The sequence below is a fragment of the Callithrix jacchus genome, chromosome 4 (genome assembly GCF_049354715.1).
Source record: "Callithrix jacchus isolate 240 chromosome 4, calJac240_pri, whole genome shotgun sequence".
Lineage (NCBI taxonomy): Eukaryota > Metazoa > Chordata > Mammalia > Primates > Cebidae > Callithrix > Callithrix jacchus.
The window spans coordinates 4,612,938-4,628,993 of NC_133505.1; the positions used below are offsets into that span (position 1 = coordinate 4,612,938).

Here is a 16,056-nt window from a genome sequence, read left to right on the forward strand (position 1 = left end):
TAACTAAGAGGTGCTCCCCATCCCTCATTAGCATAAAAGCCCTATAAGTAGCAGAAATCCGCTCATTGCTTTCTACACGTTTCTGGTGTTTTAAGATGCCTGAGCCAGCGAAGTCCGCTCCCGCCCCGAAGAAGGGCTCCAAGAAGGCGGTGACCAAGGCGCAGAAGAAGGACGGTAAGAAGCGCAAGCGCAGCCGCAAGGAGAGCTACTCCGTGTACGTGTACAAGGTGCTGAAGCAGGTGCACCCCGACACCGGCATCTCCTCCAAGGCCATGGGCATCATGAACTCCTTCGTCAACGACATCTTCGAGCGCATCGCGGGCGAGGCCTCCCGCCTGGCGCATTACAACAAGCGCTCGACCATCACCTCCAGGGAGATCCAGACGGCCGTGCGCCTGCTGCTGCCTGGGGAGCTGGCCAAGCACGCCGTGTCGGAGGGCACCAAGGCCGTCACCAAGTACACCAGCTCCAAGTAAACTTGCCAAGTAAGCGTCTTAACACCTAACCCCAAAGGCTCTTTTCAGAGCCACCCACCTAATCACATAAGAGCTGTGGTCGGACTGCTACTTTCACTTGCCTGGGGGGGGATATAGAAGGCAGCGATTGCAGCGTGGGGTGGGAAGAAGCATTGCATCTTAGAGAGGGACAAAGGAGTCTGTACCCTGAAAAAGAGAACCGTTCAAAATGGGTTTCGGGTCGCTTCGCTACGCGTTTATTCAAAATGGTGACAAGCGGCCATTTTGCTGAACAGATCACGAACACGTACCGCGTTACCTCAGCCTGGCGTAGGTTTGGGACCCAGCGGTCTCGCTGTTTGCGACGCCAGCATCAACGGCTGTCTGAAAGTTAATTTCGCCACCGGGTTCTAGCCAATAGGCTGTCCTACAGTCATTTTTAACATTAGCCAATCGAGAGAAAGCTGGTTTGAGACCCATATTTACATAGCGGACTGGAGTGAGAACCTGGGCAGTCACTGTCTAAGGAAGGACACCCCCTCTGTTTTCGTGGCGCACAATTTCGTAGTATACTGAGACTGTGTCTCGGGTTTTTAACTGCCCCGGTAATACGGTCTTTTAACCTAATACTTCTCAGTTTAGTTAACAAGACTAAAGCATAACAGAAATAACGTTGATGTAAGCACTGCTCCAGATGTTACTTCAGGCATCTTATTCAACTGGCTTATCTATTTAAGATTCAAGCCAAATTTTATTTTGAATCGCAGTGCTTAGCCATTGTGTGTTACCTAACTGAAATTTAAAATCTCCTTAGGGGGATTGTAACATGCACAAAACATTGAAAGTTGATTTAGGAGAACCCAACTCTAAGTGCTAGGTAAATTGACAAGCCTACACTGAACATTGAACTGAAGGTGAGTAAGGACTAGGCTCTGAATGAGACAATGAAGAGGAGGCGCCATTAAATTTGCCATACACCGAGTCTCCTAGAGGATGTTCCCTTCCTAGACCACTTATGGCCTGGGAAATTCCACATTTCCTTAAGTATTTTACTCATGGTCTTTTCCAGGCAAAGATTTTAAGATGAAATATTAGAAGTAGTTTTCTTATCTGTTTTTATTCAAGTCTGGAACACGTTTTTAGCAGCGAGAAGTGAGGTTTGCTTTCCCCATTAAAGACTGGGAATGGGTCGGGCGCGATGACTCTCGCTTGTAATCCCAGCACTTTGGGAGGCCGAGGTGGGTGCATTACGAGGTCAGGAGTTTGAGACCAGCCTGGCCAAGATGGTAAAACCCGTCTCTACTAAAAATATAAGAAGTAGTTGGGCGCAGTGGCCGACGCCTGTAATCCCAGCTACTGAGGAGGCTAAGGGAGGGTAATCGCTTGAACACGGGAGGCGGAGGTTGCAGTGAGCCAAGATCGGGCCACTGCACTCTACCTTGGGTGACAGAGAAGACTCCGTCTTATAAAAACAAACAAAAAAACGAGAATATTGAGAATATACGATAAATAAAGTTATGTTACAGCAGATTTTTAAAAATTTAGATAAATATGTAATTTAGGTTAGAGTCATTTAACATAAGGACTGTATGATCACAAATGTGCAATTTCTTTCACACCTGGAAAATAAACTAAGGCCAGTGTTTGGTGCCAGACAAGGCCTTATAGTTGAACACTGCTGTAAAAAATCAAATTTCCAGAGTCTCTCACCAACTAAATTCTTCTATGCCACTAATGGACCTGGTCAAAGCCTTATTTCCGTTCAGACTGACCCCTCTTCTACCTGCCAACAAACTAATCAGTGTCACCGAAATCCGAAAACAAAATTCAGTATTCTCAAATGGATTCCAAGTTCTTTCCCCGCCTTCTCCCCTTTCTCTTACATAAATTACGTTTTTGCCTTTGTTGGATGAAATAATTCTATTGCTTGTTCTGTCTTCCATACAAGTGCACAGAAAGCAAATCATTAACTCCTTGATCATTTATTTCTGAATTTTCCACCAGGACACTATATATATGAGTCACACAATAGGAGGCAACAGGAATGTGTGTCTTGGAAACGTCTTGTCCTGTCCTGGACCCTTAGCATCCACATTTGTTTCTTGTTTCTGTTATTCTGATTGCATTTGGCTGATTGGTTGCGTATTGGGAGCAGTGGTGGAATTTCAATCATGGTTTTCTGGTCACATCATTAAGTGATTAGCCAGTGGTGAGGACAGGAAATCTCGTTTATTTATTAACATTTTTTGGAGTGTTGGCATTTTAAGATGTTGATATTCAATGTGAGAACACAGGGTTAGAGAGTTGGTGTTTTTATTTCTGGCTTTTGATGGGCTCCACTGTTCGGTGTTTTATGCTTTCATACCTATTTCCACCTTCCAAAACTCTTGAGTCCAAATAGTTGTCAATGTCTGCAAAACCAGCATTCCTGTGTTAAGATTATATGAATGTAAAATGGCTGCCCTGTTTAACTTTTGGCTTTAAAAGGCCTCCTTTTAAAGTCTGGGACTAACACGAGACAGAAAGGAAATCAAGGAAACCAAATGCCTGGTCTCAGTAATTTCTATGCGAAAGACTCGAAAGCTCATTATCAATATTTAGTAATATCAAAGTATTGGGTTCTTTAAGGGTAGAGAATAGAAGAAACAAATTATATAAATTGGACTGAGTTAGGAAAAAAGAGTGCTTTCAATACCTGAATAAAACAAAGATTTAAAATATTCTAAACTTTAATGAGTTTACTATAAGGGACATAATAACACTGGAAACTAGAATTTTCTACTAAACTGAGAATCAGAATTATATTCTCAGCAATGGTGCCACCTGAGGGACCTCTGATCTTAATTGCATGCCTGTATTTCTTTTGACTGATCAACATACTAGGTAGATAACCTATGACTCTGTGTTTACCTACTTAAAATCTGTTCTCGTCGCACAGTTAGCTTTCCTCATTTGCAATAATATTAAGACTATCTTTTTTTTTCTTTTGAGACAGCTCTGTTCTGTCACCCAGACTGGAGTACAGTGGCACCATCTTGGCTTATTGCAGCCTCTGCCTCCCAGGTTCAAGTGATTCTCCTGCCTCAGTCTCCCGAGTAGCTGATAATACAGGCTCACCATCACGCTCACGCCCGGTTAATTTTTTTTTTATTTTTAGAAGAGATGGGGTTTCACCACGTTGGCCAGGCTGGTCTGGAACTCCTTACCTGAAATAATCACCTTGGCCTCCCAAGTGATGGGATTACAGGGGTGAGCCACCATCCCTGCCAAGACTGTCTTATTTTATAACTATAAATAATTGTGAGATTATCCACCTCATCAGGGGATTAATTAACTATAATGTAATCTTAAATTTTAGTTGGCTTTTTCTTTTAATCGGGCTGACTATATATGGTTTGTATTTTTTTTTAATCAAGTTGGTTTTAATAAGAATTAAAATACATCAATTTTAATAAAAACTCGTTTATCTAAAAAAATCAAAAATTTTCATTGTGCTTTAAATGTGCTACCTCTTTAAATTGTAACTCAAAGAAACAGTTTAACTAACTTTCATTAGTGGTCTTATTTAAACATGTTAAAGTGTTTTGTAAAGAAAAAAAATAGTACTCCACTATGTTTAAATAACTTAAAAATGTTAATACCTGATATGCTCTTTTGTAGAGAAAAACATCATATAATATTTCTTTTCTTTTCTTTTTTTTTTTTTTTTTGAGTCATAGTCCTGCTCTGTTGCCAGGCGCCAGGCTGGAGTGCAGTGGCACAATCTCGGCTCACTGCAACCTCCGCCTTCTGGCTTCAAGCAATTCTCCTGTCTCAGCCTCCTGAGTAGCTGGGAGTACACCCAGCTAATTTTTGTACTTTTAGGAGAGACAAGGTTTCACCATGTTGGCCAGGATGGTCTCGATCTCTTGACCTGGTTATCCGCCCACCTCAGCCTCACAAAGTGCTGGGATTACAGGCTTGAGCCACCAAATCCCGCCCATCATATAATATTTTTAATCAAGATGATCTTTTGGACAAATTGTCTGGCTTAATAATTACATTTTAAAGGTGGCTTTTTCTTCTTAATATAAAAATAATATTAGCCTAACATTATAGTTTACACCAGTCTAGGGTTCATTTTCTAAAAACAAAAACTAATTTAATTAGAATTTACTAAATTTCTTCCACTAGGTTTACTGGTTAGATGAGTTAACATCACTTGATTTATAATTTTAAAATTGTAAATTATTAATTGAACCAAATTAAATCATAATAGATGTCATTTTTTAGATGAAATTTTATGTTACAAATTATAAGGATTCAATGTGTGAGCTTAAGTACTGAATTCACAATGTATGATAATTTTAAGAATTTAAGTGAACATTATTAAATTGAGTACATTACTGCTTAATCTTTGGATACCTGCACAATTTCTAAATTAGAGGGTACAAAATGCACATCCCCAAAAACAGTTTACTTTATGCAAATAACATATTTTTACACAGTTTAGAATAACCATTGATTAACGGGTGAGAGAACATACAATTGCCTTAAAAAAGATACTCTTGTTTTTCCACTTTAGATTTGTAAAAGGAATATGTACTGTATCCGTGTGGGCCCAGAGGACCATGCAGGTTTTGGATGACTGCCTCTGTTTTCTTCATGCCTATGAGGGAACACATTTGCCTGCTTTGTTTGAGGGCTGTTGTTAATCCAAGCATCTCTGACTCTATCAAGTACTATAGCTAAGGAGAAACGTACGGAAGCATTCAAGATAATGACTACCTAGAGCCTTTACTTATTTATAAAGTCGTTATTGGCTGGGTGAGGTGGCTCATACCTATAATTCCAGCACTTTTGGTAGGCCGAGACAGGCGGATCAGGAGGTCAGGAGATGTAGACCATTCTGATGAAAATGTTGAAATCCCGTCTCTACTGAAATCCACAAAATTAGCCGGGCATGGTGGTGCGTGACTGTATCCCAGCTACTCGGGAGACTGAGGCAGGGGAATTGCTCGAATCCCGGAGGCTGAGGTTGCAGTGAGCCGAGATCGCGCCACTGCACTCAGGTTTGGTGACAGAGCAAGACTCAGTCTCTAAGAAAAAAAAAGTTGTTAATTTAGTAAATTCCATTTACTATGAGTTGTCACTCTAAAATATTTTTTTAATCTTTTTAGAACTTTTATTCATATTATATTGTATTCATATCTTATGTAATAACCAATCTTTGATATTATACCAATGCTGGAACCTCCATTTTCAGTACTTTAAACAAAAAAATACTGCTTTTATGTTTCAGAGCAGATGGATATGTGCATCCCAGTATAAACACATTAGGAATCCCATTGGGATATACACTGTCACTAAAAACACAGTTCTGAGATTGATTAAAAGACCTCCAGAATTCTGGAAATAGGAAGTTTTTTTTTTCAAATTCTGCAGATGAAGAGGTCTGGAATAGACAACTTCCTCTTTTACCTGTGGTATTATTCTGCTTTCTTCTTGTCTCCATTATCTATCTTTCCCATAATTACATTTTGATCTGGCCTTCCCAAGTATTAAAAAACCTCAAATAAACAAATCTCAGTTATATTTTATTAAGAGATTGGCATGTTAACTTTTTGTAGGTTTGTAACAAGGACCTTTATACTGCTATTAAAAGTTCCTAAATAAGAATGCTTACGAGGTGATTTATTTCTGCCTATGACCTACATTTGAGTGAAAATAATCAACTATGAAAAATGAAGTTCTTTAACTAAAGCTGACCAAACTGATCTTTGAGACTTGTTCATCTAACTAAGACAAGCCAATTAAGTTCTTGGAGACAATGTATCTTTGAAGGAATTCTTATAATATTTGTAATTACTCTCATAATCTTTTTTTTTTTTTTTGCCCTATTTCTCTCCTCTAATATGCAAATGATAAGCGTTGTTACAAAGCCATTGTCAAAAAAAAAAAAAAAAAAGACTAAAACTCACATTGTAAAACTCACTCCTTTATGAGATATTTTTACCCCAAATGTGGGAGTTGAAAAACTAATGGTGAAGACATGGCCTATCTAAATTGAATTTTTTTTTTTTTTTTTTTTTGAGATGGAGTCTTGCTCTGTCACCAGACTGGAGTACAGTGGCAAGATCTCAGCTCACTGCTTCTGGGTTTAAGTGATTCCTCTGCCTCAGCCTCAGCCTCAGCCTCTCCAGTAGCTGGGATTACAGGAGAGGGATTATATGAACCATCACGCCCAGCTATTTTTGCATTTTTTTTTAGAGACGTGGTTTCATCATGTTGGTCAGGTTGGTCTCGAACTCCTGACCTTGTGATCTGCCTGCCTCAGTCTCCCGAAGTGCTGGGATTACAGGCAGGAGCCACCACGCTCAGCCTTGGAAATGTTGATTGTCAGTGGAAAGTATTATACAGAGATAGTCTGCCACAGTGCTGCACAGCCCATCTTAAGTGCTTCTAGAGAATCACTAATTGTTTTCTTTTAAAGTTCTTGGTTTATATGAGACTATCCATACTAAACTCTTTTCCACTGAAAATAATCCTATTCCTCAACAGTTTATAGGTTTTTCCTACTATTTCTATTATATAAAATCATATTTTTAAAATATCTTGAGTGAGATCTATCCATTGCTTGATATACCTTGTGTGCAAATAAATAGTATGCCAATAATTAACTAAATGTTTTTGAGTTACAGTTTTATAAACTCATCCATCCTGAGCCTATAGGGTGGTAATAATTGCCCTACTGATAAAGATGGGGTGATGATTAAATGAAATAACAACCACAGAACACTAGTTCCAGAAATGGTTTCATACCACTAAAATGGCTCACAGCATTGCTCCATTGAGGGATCTGTGGGGATCGCTCCCGTGTGAGGCCCCTAGGAAATGGGCCTCGCCATACAGTGAGCTTGAGCCCGGACACAGATCCCCGGTTGGGGGAGTCGAGCTGAGGGAAAGCAGGAACCGAGAGAGGGACTATGTTATTCTAAATAATTAACAGACATTACTTTATAGATATGAGGACTTGGGAGGCATTGTGTCCATTTTCGGCACCTTATGCTTTATTGCTAGATTGTGTTCATTTTGGACCCTTGTTACCTTCATTGTAAAATATTAACTTAAGTATTTCCACTTGGTAACCTACCATAACTTACTGGGTATAACTGTACCTTACTTACCTTAACTTACTGGGCGTAACTGACTTACTGGGCGTAACTTAGTGGGCGTAACTTGCTTACTGTAACTTAAGTATGTTGATCTGGCGTAAACAACATTAACTTCAGAAAAGTATATAATGGAACATATTGCAAAAATAAAATTGCTGCTTGAACATAGCCTAAGCCAGCCCTTCAGACTCCGCTTTTCTCTTTTCTTTCACTTCCGCGCATTCTCTCCCTCAGGTTGAACTAGACATCTAGGTTGGCGGTCTCGGGAACTCCCACAGGTCGGTAGCCCCTCGGCAGACGTGCTGGACCCCAACACTCCATGATGACAGAAAGTGAAGCCTCTGGAGACAAACTCCAAGTTTGACTTCCAGATCACTGTGTATCAGCTGTGGGTCTCTGAGGCAGGTCATTTTATCTTTCTGTGCGTTAGTATCCTTCTCTACACCTTAATTTTGATGGTAATAGCACCTACCTTCCAGAAGTTTGTGAATCTTAAAGATCCTTAATGCATACAAACCACTGTGTTTGACCAATTTTATTTATAACCACCTTTACACTCCTAAAAGGACTTGAAGTAGCTTATGACTGAAGACTTCGGTAGGAGTTGGCCTTCCATCGGTTATAGGAATTTCATAAATTATTTGATATAAAAATGACAGTGGATCATACTATGTTTACCTGGGTCCAACAAAGTGGAAAAAATATATACTTTTTTCCCACACATATGAAATTGGCTTTCTAGGCATATTTTTAAGGACTTACAGAATGATAACTATCATTTCTCTTGATTCTTCCAGATTTGGAAGGGTATAATATATTCAGCACATTGCCAGACAATCCCAATAGTCCTAAATTGGAAGACATTAAAAGTTAATCTTTTCCTATCTTTAGCCTGTGTAATCCTGGATGACCAAGCATAAATTAAGGAGAGTATACCACTGTCTGTAACCTTTTCTGAAAAGTATTTTAGGCTCTGAGCAAGTTTTTTGTTTTCTGAAGATCAGTCTGAATATCCTCAAGCATCATGAGTTCATTATAATTAAGAAAAAGGGAGTAAATCTGGAGAATGAGTTAGTTTCTTACTACTCCCCGGCCTCAGTTTGTTTGTTTTTTTCCAGAGACAGGGTCTCGCCCAGGCTGCCAGGCTGATGTGTAGTGGCACAATCGCATCTCGCTTCAACCTCAACCTTCTGGGCTAAAGTTATTTTCCTGCCTCAGACTCCTGAGTTTCTGGAACCACAACAGGTGCACACCACCATGCCCAGCTAATTTTTCTAAAAAGTTTTTTTGTAGAGATGGGGTCTTGCTATGTTGCCCAGGTTGATCTCAAACTTTTGGGCTTACGTGATCCTCCTGTCTCAGCCTCCCAAATTGTTAGGGTTACTAGCCTTAGTCACTGTACTCAGTCCCACCTCAGTTCTGAGCAACAAAAAATATGTCATAATAATGGGACTTTGATTTGCTGATTTAAAGATTCATGTATGCTTATCATCCAATATGAAATTTGTATAATAATTAGTGGAGACATCTAGTCTCATATTTCTACAGTTGCTCATGCCTTGATCTCTTTGCTTCTGGCTCAGAAGGGTCAAAGGGCAGAAATGATGGGGCTTGTCTCATTCTTTGAGGAAACAGACCTATGTAGAGGAGGCTACCCTGTGGTAAAATCTTGTCCTCATCACTTAAAATTCTAGCTTTATTCTTTGACCATATCAAATTTTCAAACAGTAAAAGAATTGGATCCAGGAGAAATATGGATAAACTTTTTCTCTCAGTTTTCTCCCTCTTCTCGCCTTCTTGTCCCTTCCTTTATTTTCTTGTCCTTAGTTTTCTTTTCACTTTTTTCTCTACTATTATTGGCACAAACTCAGCTATAGGAGAGAATTAAAAAATATTGAAAATTAAAATGTGCCCCTTTTGTTATTGGACTTGCTTAAACAACTGGGGAAATGAACCTGGGACACTAGATTTTAAAATACACATATTTGGGCTTCAGTGCATGAAAGAAACATATTTTTAGAAATTAAAATATAAAATTGCATATTTAAGAATTCTACAGAAACATGGGGGGTGGGGACCAAAAAAAGGAAAATAAAAAGAATTCTACAGAAACAGTAAGAAACAATACAGGTTCTGAGATCTTTAATGGAAGGAAAACTGCTAGCCTCAAGAGTGGGTCAAAGATGCTCAGCAGGCAGCAGAGTCAGGGCATTTTGGAGGGTTTGGAGGGAATGCTCAGAGTTCCAGGCTCTAAAAATCAGAGACTGACCTTGGCCCATAAATAAGGCTTGAGTGGATTGGGAATTTTAATCAGCTGGAAATTAAGGGAAGGAGCCTCCATGCTGCTGGCATGTTAGCTGTGGCCTCGTGAGTGGTCTAGGACGGGCCTAAAAGAGATGAATCTTACCTTTAGGATACTCTAAACACCTGAATCGTGGCCCGATAGGGTCTGCCCCTGCCCAGATATGCACACACCTGAGTTTTCTTGTTATCTGCCCTCCATATATGTTGGATGTCCTTTTTTTGATTCTTCCCCCGCCTTTCTGTCTGGCAAATGGCTACTCATTCTGCAGGCGTCTGCTTGGGCATTGCCTTCTCCCGGAGGCATCTCTGACCATTTCGACCGTCCTGTGTCACTAACCATCGCAGTTTGCACTTAATGTCATCACTTGTCCAGGTGTCACCCTCAACAGGCTCTTAGCTGTAGTTTGTTCACTACAATATCTCTGGGAGTCATGACTGAGCCTGGCACACAGGAAGTGCATAAAAATGATTGAATTTATCAATTCATTTAATAAATTTTTTGAATACTTTGTATCGAGGACTGTTTTACATGTATGCACACATCGGTGAACAAAATTAAAAAATAAGTAGCCTCAGAGACCTAGGACTTAGGGGAGTAAGTAAAAAATATAAAGAGTAAAATATTTGGTCTGTTACCAGGTAAGTGTCACAGAGGGAAAAACAAAAATAACAGAACAATGTAGGGGTTGAAGAATCACAATGATGAGTCAATGAATGAAATGGGGAGCATGAACCCCAATATCCAAGGGTTCAAGGGAGCATGCTGGTGTATCAAAGCCTTTGAGGTGCTAAAGGTTTGCTGAGGGATAACATTTGTTATAGGAGACCAGATCTGGGATTAAGGCCTGGGCAGGATGGGCTGGTGGGGATCTGCGCTGCTCTGATGGCAATGTTGAGTTTGCTTCAGTAGATAAACCTCAGATCGGGCCGGGCGCGGTGGCTCAAGCCTGTAATCCCAGCACTCTGGGAGGCTGAGGTGGGTGGATCACGAGGTCAACAGATCGAGACCATCCTGATCAACATGGTGAAACCCCGTCTCTACTAAAAATACAAAAAATTAGCTGGGCGTGGTGGCGCGTGCCTGTAATCCCAGCAACTCAGGAGGCTGAGGCAGGAGAATTGCCTGAACCCAGGAGGTGGAGGTTGCGGTGAGCCGAGATCACACCATTGCACTCCAGCCTGGGTAACAAGAGCGAAACTCCGTCTCAAAAATAAAACCTCAGATCAAAACAAGATAAGCTGAGCACAGTGGCATGTGCCTTTAATCGCAACAATTTGGAAGGGTGAGGTGTGGGGATCCCTGGAGCCCAGGATTTTCAAATCAACATGGGCAACATAGGGAGACCCTGTCTCTAAAAAAAGTACAAAAAAAAAAATCTCCCCTCAAAACAACTGCAACTAAAGAAAACATACAAACGACAAGGTAAGAGTGATACTTGCTATTAAACTCCCAAACTTAGGTCTGAACACAATGGGAGTTTATTGCGCGGTTATGTAATGTTTGGTTCCACAGTCTTTCTAGGAACAAAGCCTCCTTCCATCTTTTACCTTTGGCATCCTTGGGTCTCACAGATCTCTGCCCGAGGCTCAACATCATCCCAGCAGACTAAGGAAGAAATAAAATGCCTCTGTGTGAGAGATTTTTATGAGCAAAGCCTGGAAGTAGCACACATCATTTCTGCCCCATCTTTTTGCCAGTGCTCTGTCTCAGCCCCATGTACCTGACAGGGGGAACAGGAAAGTGCAGATTGGCTGTGTGCCCACATGGAAAAACAAACAAAGTTTGATGGATGAAGGGCAAACAGATTCTTCGTGTCCAGCTTTTTGACCTTCCCCTCCTATGCTTTTCCTTTTTTCTCTTCTTCCTACCCATCTGTGCCTTTTAAAAGGCCTCACATGGCTTCTCATTGGCCAGTCATGACATCTAGCACAGAGACAGTGAGGACAGAGTCTTGGGAGCATCTGAAAAGGGGTTTTCTTCCTTTTCTCCTCTGACCCTGAAGACAACCATCCTCTGGCTCTTGTTCCTCCAACTGCTCAAGGACCATCTTCAGTGACTGTCTCTTTGGAAAAGGTCAAAGCCTCTACTCTCACGAAGCTTATACCTCAGCTGGAGTAGACAGACAGCAAACAACAGTTATAAGTAATTATATAGAATGTGAGAAAGGGATGACTGCTAGTGAAAGGGAAAAGGTAGAGCAGGAAAGCGAGATCAGATGGAGCAGACATGATAATATTCATATCAACATTAAGTAAATACTAATTTGGGCCAGGTACAGTGGCTCACGCAAGTAATTTCAGCACTTTAGGAGGCTGAGGTGGGTGGATCACCTGAGGTCAAAAGTTCGAGACCAGCCTGGCCACCATGGTGAAACCCTGTTTCTACTAACAATACCAAAAATTAGCCAGACTTGGTGGTGTGTGCCTCTAATCCCATCTACTGGGGAAGCTGAGGCAGGATAATCACTTGAACCCAGGAGACAGAGATTGCAGTGAGCCAGCATCACGCCATTCCACTCCGGCCTGGGCAACAGAGCGACTTTGTCTGAAAAAACAAAAAAACAATAGTAGCTTGTACTTAGTATGTGCCAGTCACTGTTCTAAGCACTTTATTAACTTAGTTAATTCTCAATAAAATGCCAGTTGAACCAGTAGTGAAGAAGAGAAATGAAAACCGTAGGGATTCTACCTTTGGATTATTCTGAGTCCTTGTCCCTCTTTCTTTAGTATCACTGTCACTGCCTCCATCACGGGTATGTGCTGTGATGGTGTGAGGTGAGTTTGGGCACATGGAAGGAGAGCTGTGGTTTCATCCAGCACAGTCCTTAAACTCGGTGCCACTTCAACAGTGTTTAAGGGAACAAAAAGCATTGTGATTATTAAGACTGCTACATTTGAACCAACAGTGAAGCTACTAAATGCACTGTTGGAACATCAGAGGTTGTTGGGGTCCAGCAACAACCTCTGCCGGGGGGCTACCGACCTGCGGGAGTCCCCGAGACCGCCAGCGTAGATGTCTCGTTCAACCTGAGGGTGAGAGTGCGCGGAAGAGAAAGAAAAATAGTTAAGCGGAGTCTGGAGGTCTGTGTAACCTATGGTCAAAACGCAGCAATTTTATTCTTGTGGGTTACAGCTTTTATACCTTTTTTCTTGTTTACATTTACTTTATCTCAGCAGAAAAGGGGTAAACAGAAAGGAAATAGAAACTCCATAAAAATAGTTATCAGGGGCTTGTGATAACCGCTCACAAGCAGTTTAACGGGGCTTGTGATAGTAGTTTACAAAGCAGTTTATGTTTTTCAAAGATACACAGTGCAAGCAAACAATGGTGCCCTTAAGGTGGCTTGTGAATCCTGTTTTCCATCAGGAGGTAGAACAAAGGCTTAGCTCCAGGGAAAATATGGGCAGGGGTCTCCTGTCCCTCTTAGGCATCTCAATTGCAGCAAGTTTATTGCTTACACAGAGACTGATGGGGACATGGAAGCAGACAGCACAATGTCTTCATCAACCGCAGACCTTTGCTTTACATTCTGTTGTTGCTTCAGTGACTCAGCCCACGGCCTTTGTCTCAGCTCGACAGCCCTCGAGATGGGGGAGTGCAGATAGGTCCAGCAGCCAAGATGGGGCGAGTCACGCTAGCTGTCTCAAGCCCTTGGCACGAATACCGCACAAGAGGTCATGCCTCGTCAGCAGGAAGGCCAATGATTTCTGGAGGAGAACATTCCCCTCATCAGCTAAACAGACGACTGCCAAGTACTGCCTCTGCTGTGCCCACCCTACTACCACCAGGCAACGCTTCTAAGCAGATCTTCTGGTTTTTTTTTAACCCTCTGGGTTTCTGGGATAGCAGATCTTTCTTAAAACCTACCCAAATGTGACTCTGACTACTCTTGTGCAAAAGATGTACCAAAATCCTATTTGTTAAGAGAAACGATGGCCTTGTGTTGTACGTGTCAAGTGTGAGTCACAATTACAAACCCTTGAATTCGTCAAATGTCTGAGCATCTGTCACAGAAACCCATATCTCTCTGCCAGAAAAATGTGTCAGTCCATAGGTGTGAAACGGGATTCCCTATTTATTAAGCAAACCCTGAATTCATTTTTCTGCTCTGGATTTAGACATGTGAAAAGCATAAAATAAGTTTTGCTTTTGTTTATTTGTCAAGATGAAGAGGAAAATGCATTTTATAATACTCCCAATAAATGGACCTAAGTGTTTATTTAGGCACTTTTCTATTACATACATTTCATTTGACTTCATTCATTTTGATGGAAGGTGGATGTGGGGGAGATGGGTGATGTTCTCTACCAGCAGTCCAGAGGGATGAGCCTGTGAGAGAAGGAAGCCTTCTAGAAACTGTTGCAGCTACCCATGTGAGAATTGCCACCATGAATTCTTCAAGCTGTCATTCAGTGACCTTCCATATTCCTCACTGGCAGTTCCACAGGGCTCACCATCAAGCAGATGTTCCCATCTTACATAGCCCTCACTGCCTGGCCTTTGTCGCTACGTCTTCTTTATGAAAAACACTTAATTCTTAATCCTCGCCGGAAAAATTCTTATCCTTCAAAGTTAGATCAAATGGAACTTCTAGGACACTGACTAGGTGACATTCATCCTTTAAGAGCATACAAAGATTCCAGGGCTAGAGGGTGCGGGTCTACTACACAGGCTCACTATCCAACAGCTGCACTACCTGGGAAACTCAACCTCTCTGTGCCTTCATTTCCTCATCTATAACACAGGGAGAGTGACAGTAGATAACTCAAAAGGTTGTTGTAACAACTAAAAGCATTGGTATCTATTATATAAAGTTCTCAAAATGCTACCTGGAACAGAGCAAACACCCAATGAACTTCAGCCATTATCATTACATTGTTCTCGGAGTCAAATACAATATTTCGTATCTGATAAATTACAGAAGTGAATCAATCACTCTCTCTCTTTTCTCTAGAAGGAGACAACGGCCTTTAGAAATATCTTTTCCAACACTCATCACTGCTGGAAACTTTCATCTTGCAAATAACCCAATGAAAATGAGTGATCCTAGAAGAATATAAACAGGCATTTTGAACAATCAAGGAAGGACCAATAAGAAAAATTAGCTTGGACCTGGCTAAGAAAAATTAGCTTGTTTTTTTCTGGGTATAAAACTATTAAACTGTTCTTCATAAAAATTTATGAAACGAGAAGCATAAAGACAAAATCAAAATAACTCCTAGTGTCTCCTATTCTTTTTTATGTATATCATATATATCCATATTCATATATACATATATCATGTATCATACATGTAAAATAAATTTTAGATGTCATGCTGTGTATATGTTTAGATAATAAATATGCTTATAAACAATTTTTATGGATGTACAATTTATAGGTATATTGATACTTATGTAATTAGTTCTTCAGTATTGACTATTTCAATTAATTCCCATTTCTATGCATTATAGATTATACAGCTCACACACCTTTGTGCATAAATCTTTGTTCAAATATTATTTCCTAAGGATAGACTTCATGAAGTGTAAATACTAAATCAAAAGTGAAAAACATTTTCTAAGGTCCTTAACTGATATACATTGCCACATTGCCATTCAGGATCATGCCCATTTATATTCCCAACATAATATGGAAATTCCTGTTTTAGAGCACTCATATTTACAATTAATTTTTAAAAGCATTGTTAACCTAATAGGCCCCCCCCGAAATTTGAGATTTCATTTCCTTATTTTAATGACTTTACTAGTGAGGGCCATTTTTCCCATTTTTTTTTTTTTATTAGCCATGACCCTATAAGAAATAATTATTTGTTTTTATGGAAACTTTTTAGCTATCTAATTCAAAATATGTATCATTTTTTTTCTTGATCTTAAATTATGGAATCTAACAATTTTCTAGATTCTCTAATCCTGTGTTGGTTTTAAAGCAATGGAATCTGTCACCTTGTAAATGTTAGGATCAACGTGATCCAGAATCTGACCCCTAGTCACTAATATTTAACTCCGAAATTATCAAAGGTCAGATAAGCAAAACAGATGTAAAAACGTACAGGTGCTCAGAAAGATGCACCTGTAATCTCTCTAAAGAAAAATATTTTCCAAACTGAGTGACACGGTACCTTAGTGAGCTGTGAAATCAA

The 16,056-nt window shown here is 40.4% G+C and overlaps 1 protein-coding gene and 1 long non-coding RNA gene across 7 annotated transcripts in view; one reads left to right on the plus strand and one right to left on the minus strand.

Moving 5' to 3' along the window:
- Positions 1-72: 72 nt before the first annotated feature.
- The window catches only part of LOC100399174 (histone H2B type 1-C/E/F/G/I), a 40,585-nt gene continuing 24,601 nt past the window's right edge, over positions 73-16,056 (plus strand). The window contains exons 1-2 of one of the 6 annotated variants that reach the window (XM_035297320.3): positions 73-485; positions 13,459-15,272. In XM_035297320.3, the coding sequence (XP_035153211.1) occupies positions 96-476 (381 nt within the window). In that variant the 5' untranslated portion in view covers positions 73-95 and the 3' untranslated portion in view covers positions 477-485; positions 13,459-15,272. Of the gene's footprint in view, positions 486-3,446; positions 7,788-7,843; positions 12,315-13,458; positions 15,273-16,056 lie in introns of those variants that run through there. The other 5 variants (XM_078368156.1, XM_035297319.3, XM_035297317.3 and 2 more) reach the window with 5 other exon arrangements.
- LOC144582006 (uncharacterized) lies at positions 11,514-13,530 on the minus strand. The gene is made up of 2 exons (XR_013533621.1): positions 12,603-13,530; positions 11,514-12,458 (listed from the first exon to the last, which is right to left on the minus strand). It is a non-coding gene; the product is annotated as an uncharacterized LOC144582006 (long non-coding RNA).